The sequence below is a fragment of the Eucyclogobius newberryi genome, unplaced genomic scaffold (assembly GCF_026437365.1).
Source record: "Eucyclogobius newberryi isolate DKJ021-1_F unplaced genomic scaffold, fEucNew1.0.hap1 SCAF_1, whole genome shotgun sequence".
Classification (NCBI taxonomy): Eukaryota; Metazoa; Chordata; class Actinopteri; order Gobiiformes; family Gobiidae; genus Eucyclogobius; species Eucyclogobius newberryi.
The window spans coordinates 27,225,881-27,233,524 of record NW_027315723.1 but is presented as its reverse complement, the minus strand read 5'-3'; the positions used below and the strand labels follow the sequence as shown (position 1 = coordinate 27,233,524).

At 39.6% G+C, this 7,644-nt stretch overlaps 2 protein-coding genes across 4 annotated transcripts; one reads left to right on the top strand and one right to left on the bottom strand.

Moving 5' to 3' along the window:
• Nucleotides 1–1,187: 1,187 nt before the first annotated feature.
• Nucleotides 1,188–3,591, top strand: baalcb (BAALC binder of MAP3K1 and KLF4 b). 2 transcript variants are annotated; one of them, XM_072442049.1, is made up of 4 exons: nucleotides 1,188–1,309; nucleotides 1,386–1,588; nucleotides 2,676–2,872; nucleotides 2,949–3,591. In XM_072442049.1, exons 2-4 carry the CDS (start codon nucleotides 1,408–1,410, stop codon nucleotides 3,111–3,113), a joined length of 543 nt encoding a protein of 180 aa, XP_072298150.1. In that variant the 5' UTR covers nucleotides 1,188–1,309; nucleotides 1,386–1,407; the 3' UTR covers nucleotides 3,114–3,591. The 2 variants fall into 2 exon arrangements, with proteins under 2 accessions (XP_072298150.1, XP_072298151.1); XM_072442050.1 differs by lacking the exon at nucleotides 1,188–1,309 and having other exon boundaries at nucleotides 1,347–1,588.
• Nucleotides 2,926–5,597, bottom strand: nme6 (NME/NM23 nucleoside diphosphate kinase 6). 2 transcript variants are annotated; one of them, XM_072442048.1, is made up of 6 exons: nucleotides 5,385–5,597; nucleotides 5,171–5,278; nucleotides 4,648–4,750; nucleotides 4,534–4,573; nucleotides 3,992–4,152; nucleotides 2,926–3,902 (listed from the first exon to the last, which is right to left on the bottom strand). In XM_072442048.1, exons 2-6 carry the CDS (start codon nucleotides 5,261–5,263, stop codon nucleotides 3,751–3,753), a joined length of 549 nt encoding a protein of 182 aa, XP_072298149.1. In that variant the 5' UTR covers nucleotides 5,264–5,278; nucleotides 5,385–5,597; the 3' UTR covers nucleotides 2,926–3,750. The 2 variants fall into 2 exon arrangements, with proteins under 2 accessions (XP_072298149.1, XP_072298147.1); XM_072442046.1 differs by having other exon boundaries at nucleotides 5,171–5,263.
• Nucleotides 5,598–7,644: the final 2,047 nt, after the last annotated feature.

Genomic DNA, 7,644 nt, shown 5'->3' with positions numbered 1-7,644 from the left:
TAGGGCAATTGAAATGACAAACGTTAACTTCATCATGTTATATTTGATTATGCCATAACGCGCTAATCAAACCATAAAGTCTATTACAGCAGATAAGCGTCAATTAAATATTTATAAAAACCCTTTGCGTCAATGCAGTTTTTATCTATACTTCTTTTGCAACACCAAGAGTGGCTAAATGACAGCATCATTAAGAAACCCCTATTATTATTTCTCCCGGTGAGGCAAACGACGAGGGGCGTGGATGCGTGCGGGGGGGGGGGGGGCTTATTATTGCCACGACCCACGAGACCTGTCAGACGATCGGCGGCGACCCACACGACACATCAATAGTAAGCAATTTTTTGTACGTTCCGCTTTATGCACCGCACGATATCATGTTTTTTGGTGTTATTAAATGCGTGACAAGTCCGGCGGCGCTGCTGACGTGTAAAATGACAACAGCCTTTGGTATGTTTTGCGTCCCGTAGCTCAAATACAACGCCGCATCTCTTGGATATAGTGGCTTTCCCCCCCCCCCCCCCCCCCCCCCCCCCCCCCCCGGTGTTCACTGTTTCATGGAGCATTCAGTGCACGGATGCTTATTGCCAAGTAACGACCGAGGATGGGTTTCTTTATTCACAGTTCATTCACGGTTGGTGTCAATAAAACCTGACGTGCTCGCGCGCAATTCACTAAAACGCTCCTGACGACTGTTGTCCATAGGTCATCTATAGGGTGTCCATAGGTCATCTACAGGTTGTCCATAGGTCATCTATAGGGTGTCCATAGGTCATCTATAGGTTGTCCATAGGTCATCTATAGGGTGTCCATAGGTCATCCTCTATAGGGTGTCCATAGGTCATCTATAGGTTGTCCATAGGTCATCTATAGGGTGTCCATAGGTCATCTATAGGTTGTCCATAGGTCATCTATAGGCTGCAATGACTGGACAAGGATCTGATCAGCACTTAATTAAACGCTGACACCAGATGTATTACACACAGGTCAGGAGGGAACACATGCACACACACACATACACACACATACACACACACACACACACACACACATACACACACACACACACACACACACTTTTTACTACACACATCTGGACTTTTAAGCAATGCAAAAATGATTGGTTTATGTGATTCTAAGTGTAATGAATGTGTCTTGTGTTTCTGTTGTTGTGCTTATAGGCAACAATGGTTTGACGCACACCTAAAACCAACAGCAGACCCTCCTCTACACTGTGACGATGCCCCTCGAGCGTCAGCGCAAATGCTTGAGAAAAGACCTCTCGATTCCATCTTCTGCTGCCTTAGCCGTGAGTACGCTCGTGTGACTCATTTGTCAGCAGAAAAAATCAAAAATGCTTTCTCAATGTCGGCTGCTGTGAGTAGGTGTGACGCGTGAGGTGCAGCTATGGGCTGTGGGGGCAGTAGGACGGATGCACTGGAGCCCCGGTACCTGGAGAGCTGGACCAAGGAGACGGAGTCCACGTGGCTGACTGGCACCGACACCGACATCCCCTTGTCATCCATCCAGAGCATCCCCTCTGAGAACTCTGAGGCAGGCTTCTGTTCGGAGAAAACTATTACTCCAGGTATAGCAATGATTTTTGTTTTATTTTTTTAATGCATTTCTGAACCTTTATCTAACCTGTTTTTTTTTCAAAGAGTGACCTGCAAGTGCATTGTAGAAGCACAGACACAATTTCAGTTCAGTTTAAATGGTGATCCAAGCTGTGGGAGCAGTGATGGATGTGTCCAATGAAATAGAACATGAAAGTATTTCTGGAGATGGGGTGGATTAAGCTGTATATAGGATTCTTTACTTAATTCATACGTACCGGTACAAGGATCAGGTATAACAGTATGAACATTTAAATATATATTAAAAACAAATGGTTGTATATTTGTTTATCATAATACAGTATTTAAAAACTAGATATTGTGGGATGTTCTTAGCCAGTAGTGTTCAGGATTTAGATATAGTGGATATAATGTTATACCTGATTCACTCAAGTGTGCGTGTGATTGCAGCTTTCTGTATATGAGCAAGTCAAGACTTCAAAAAACAAAACAGATTAGGCCCACTTGACTTTCTCAACATATATCCCAGCATCGGTGCAAGTGGTTGCATGTTTTTCTCTCACACAAGTGCCCACTTACATGTACATGTATGCCTCCATAAGATGCGGCGCTGGCTGTGACTAAGGTTTCTTTGAAGCTTTGAGAAGATGAATCAGTAAATGAGCCTAAAAAGCGACATCAAAAGCCACTGCACTCAAAGGGACTTGGCTCACATGGCAACAGATCCAGCTCTTAGTTAAAGCAGAATATATTTGGCAAGGTATATTTACTAAAGAGGCTTTCAAGGTCGAAAAAAAACAGCCAGAAATCATCAGCCCACAACTAATGCAATTGCTTTTACACTACTACATAAAGTACATTAGTACATGTCAAGTGGTGCAGGTGTCAGGTTTTATAGTGTGGACAAAGTATTTATTCAGAATGATTTTCATGTACATTACTACATTATAAATCAAATTTGAATGGTCAAAAAACTTCTTTCTGATATTTGAGTGACAGCAGCTCATTAACTACCCACAGCACAAGATAAAGGGACTTGAAGCTCAGTGTCTCATATATCATATCCCTGACATAAGAAAGTGACATGGGTTGTTTCAGTTCCAGATTTCTTTGAAGATGGCCTCCCTCCTCCAGCTCAGGCGTACCTACAGGTTTGCTCAGTGTCTGAAGCCAGTTTGAATGATGTGAAACCCAGCAGTCCTGCTGCCATTCTGGCCTCTCCACAGCAGGGGGCCTCGCCCCCTTCATCTGGCACCACAGTGCAGCGCAGAAGTGTCCTACATACAGAAGAGATTGTAAGCCTCCCCATTATAGGCCTCCACTCATAAAAGCTTAGACTCTGTGATATATATCTATATTTTTTTTCTTTAGACAAAATGGCAGGACAATCGAATGTCCACAAAACAAGTAACTATCACAGTGACCCAGAGCATTCATCAAGTGGACAAAAATGGAAAGGTGAAAAAGTCAACCACCACATACGAGGTTATGAAGCCGGTGGAGTCGCTCAAACAAGTGGCCACACAAAGCTCTTGAACTCCACTGGGGTCAAAGCCACTGGATGAACTGTGAATGTATTTATGTGAGCAACAATGTGACAAGCACAAACTTTGTAAGACTTTCCTTGTCCAGTGGAAAACCAGTCCCACAATTTAATTTCATCCAAGAAATCTTAAAGTTCACGTTGTAAAAAATAATGTCAAATGTATTTTGATGCTATTGCAGTATTTTTCTGTACTTGGAAGGCAAACATGTAAAGGATGAGATTGGAGATAGCATTTGTTAACATTTCTTAAATAGCTTTAAAGGGCAGGAAAAATATACATGTTTATCAAGTGTACTTTTACAGGGTACATGGTATTTTACAATGGCAGTGAACATACTGTGCAGCTGCTGCTATGGCTCAGGAAACTGATGCTGAGAATGATTGCATTATTCACAGTGAAGCCAGGAAAAATGGAGGATAAACAGACTATTGTGTTTCTTTCTATAAATACATTTTTAAATAATACAATGCGTTTTGTTGTTGTTGTTACAATGCAGAAACAATGTATACAAATAAGAGGCAGGGTTGAAGCTAAGGAGGACATTTTTACAGAAATGTGGGGCTTGTTGACAAACCATGCTAAAGTAAGCAGAAAAGGTCATTTGATGATCTAAATCAGTTGTGGCTTCAGCCCGGGATTGAAAGAGCATGGATCATTTTGAGTGGGTCGTAATAGACCTTTCCAGTTCTATACAAGGGCTCCTCTTCTTCCATCCATCTGTCAACGCAGAAATCAGGAAAGAAGAACTTTATCTCTTTGTGAGCTGACTCAAGAGAATCTGAGGACAGAAAAAAAAGACAATTCATAACTCTTCATATTATTTAATTAATATATTTTTAATGACTAATAATTCATTTTAAAAAGCACCTGAGCCATGGGTTGTGTTCCTTGTGTCTGTGAGGCCAAACCGACCCCTGATTGTGTCAGGAGAGGTGTGTCTGGCCCTGAATACTTTGGTGGGCCCCATCATTTCTCTCCAGTGACGTATGGCATCATCTCGGGCTAAAACATATGCCTGCATTGGACCACTGTAGAAAACAGTTCAAGTTGTAAATAAGATTCCTTTTTGTCCACACATGGGGAAATTTCATAATTTTTAAACTTTTTGTAACATTAACCATCAAAAATGTTGTAACATTAACCATCATTTTCATTATAGTGTTTTAATGGTTTCTGTAATAACAAACATTTTAAAATTATTGCATTATCAGGGTAAAGCTCACAGCCATTTTGTTGTGATTCTAATTAGACCAACATGTTGCTGTAGCAACTGCATCTCATCTCAATGGGATCTGTTGTCTGTGGAGCGGCTGAAAGCTTTTGTGTGGCGACAGTAAATTTCTGACTACTGCATTGAGTGCAACAGCTTGAGGACCTCTATTGTACACGTGTGACAGCCAGGCCTTTACCTTGACATAAATTCAACCAATCGTTGATAGAAGAATCTGCCTGAAAACGTTTTCCAAATGGTTATGATTTCATGAAATGTTTAAACTTTATTTATTTTCTATTTGTACCCATACCTGAATGTTCAGCATAAAACATCTCTGAGTCCTCCTTTTTCCATATGAAATCTTGGCGCCTGATGATGATAAAGTTATTTTCCAGGATTTTCTCATGAAGCGTCTGAAAGTGTAAGTAGGGCTGGGCAATTAATCAAAAGATCGACAGCTCCAGATCCAATCATGTGAAATCGTCAATCATTTGGGACAATTTTATGAATCGAGAGTCCACTGAAAATCCTTAAAAACATGTGAAAACATGTGGTTTGGAGCAGAAGTTAGAAGTTAAATTTGATTATTATATGTTAAATGGCACAGGTGATAATATACGCCTGCCCTGTATAGTTTATGTTCATTAAATCATTACTAAATGACAAATTTACTTTGTTTATGAAAAAGCCAAATAAAATCAAACTGAAAATAGAAATCGATCAATATGAGACCGGCCCTAAGAGTAAGTTAAAAATATATAATTATAAACCAATGATGTAAGTGGGATCAAACCCAGAGTCAAACAAAGAAAGAAACAAACAAACAAACAAACCTCTAAAATCAGAGGATGAGCCACAGCATCGGGCTTGATGACCGCCAGAGTGAGCTGCAGGACTCTGCACAGCCGAGGCACACTTATAAACATCTGAAAGGACAATATCTTTATCTTCACAGTGGAATAAAGCTCCGTATACTAACACAATACTAACAAGATATCGGTCAAGTAAAAGTCAAGATAACACATGACTAGTAGAGTAGATACTAACCTTGTTAAAGAAATCCTCTTCAGAGGCAATTAAACGTCACCACATCTGAGAGCATCGCTCAAAGGCCAAACACCCCAAAAATATCGTGTTTTATACACAGAGCAGTAGCATTCAATAAAAATTAAGTTATATACATACTAAATATTTATAACTTGGCGAATGAACTGTTTTAACCATTCTGCAAGATCGGTCCGTTGTCGAATATGGTCCCCGGAAACATGTATTCTGTTTTGTGTTCCTGATTCAAGAACTGCAAACTGGTTTGGTATAAGTACATGTATTATTTATAAAATAATTTTGAGATTTATTTAACTACACAAAAGACTCTACACAACGTAGTATTTTTGTGAATGCTATTATTTTTCTCTCAACCAGCTAGCACAAGTGTCTTTTTCATGGTCTTTTTAAGGGCTTTACATGAACCTTTGAACTTAAGGGTTTATTAAGGATTACAAATTTTGGACTTTACTTAGATGTTAAAATCGCCTGTGCCATTTTAAACTAATATTTTATATCATTACCAGCCAAAATCCTAAAACTGTTCAAGACCAGATGCAGAGTAAAGTTTTGGTGGTATGAAAAAGAATCTCAAATCTCAATTTCCAATATACCGGTATCCATTTTCTTTCGCTTATGCGGGGCTGCAGCCCAGGCAGGAATGCTCGGACTTTATTATCCACCTCATGGATCTATTTGATCCACAAACACAATTAAGCTTCTCCGGGGGCATCTCAAGCCAGGAGATAGTCCCTCCACCGTGTCCCGGGTCAGTGAGGCTTCTGAAACCGCTCTGAATCAGCTGTCTCTTCTCAATGTGGAGGAGCAGTGGCTCTACGCCGAGCTTCAAATCCACGAGGAGCCGTTTTCACCTTGGTTGTGGAACACTGGATCAGCTCTATTTTGTTTTGGCTTTTTGTTTTGGCTTTTTTATTTTGGCTTTTTAAAAACTTGAATGGCTTTAATTTTGAATGTTATGCGTATAAACAATACAGACTGGAAATCATTCATATTTAGCAAAAAAGAAAAAAAAAAAAAAACACTTTTACAGGTCTCAGGACATTTTTTATTTTACAATCCCATCGTATCAACACAGAGGGAGGAAAAAAAGGATTACAACAACTTTGCTCCCTGTGGAACAAAACAAAAAGTCTTTTTAAAATAAATAATTTTTTGCCTTTTCATGATTTTAAAGAACTGGCGAAGGACTATCCTGTGTGTGTTTGTTTGTTTGTTTGTTGTTTATTTTGTATTGTGTTTTAACAGGGTAATAATCTCATTGTTTTTTCTCTGAATGAATGAATTAATGAATTAAACTATTTAAAATGACCACACCCTTGACAAAAAGATGTGACTAGGACAGGACAGACAGCGAGAGAGAATAGCAGCACTGGTGTTCCACCTGCCTGTGTAATGTGACCCTGAGTTAAGCAGCTGTTCCTCCTATGAGGCCCAGAGAGTGTAGGAGACATTTTGGGCAGGGGTGATATTCAAATGATATACCATAGACAATATTGCCTGGAACTTAACTTTGGATGTTTAGATTGATGGCTTATTAATTTACATTTGTCAACACCACAGCACCAGACAAACAACAGGCATATATTCAGAAATCTTGGTGGAATTTAGGTTTCTTAAAATACCGTAAAAATGTGAATTGTAAATATCTCTACATTGTTAATGTAACAATTTATTCAGCAAATGTCACATGTAAAGTTGAAACATTACAGAGACTACAATTCTAAAATGAAACAATCTAAAAGAACATTTAAACACAATGCACTCCAGTTTTAGACAAATAACATGAGATAAAACATAGCCTACTTACGCTGCACCATCACACTTTAACATACAGACCATACGTTGTCCTAAAAGGGCTTTATTTATATCAAAGTGAGGCAGCAGCAACATACAGTACTCAGAGGTGATTTAGCCAAGCCTCTAGCAACGGCCGATGTGAGAAAACATAAAATAAAAACAAAAACATTTAATGCAGGGAATTATTAGTTGATTTATGATATCTACATGGTTAAATTAGTTATATTTGTAGGATTATGGTTTGGGTTAGGGGTCTATAATCGAGTATTAAGCCCCACCGGAAGCGGAGCTCCCCATTGGCTGCGGCATGACCCATTTCGATTCAGCTCCAGCTCTGTCCAGAGACCTCATGGCTGCTGCATGTGGGCCTCTGCTGCAGTTGTCACTCCCTTTTGGTCGCAGTGGGCAGCTGAGTGACGACCCCCACAGGCTCTTGTATATTCAT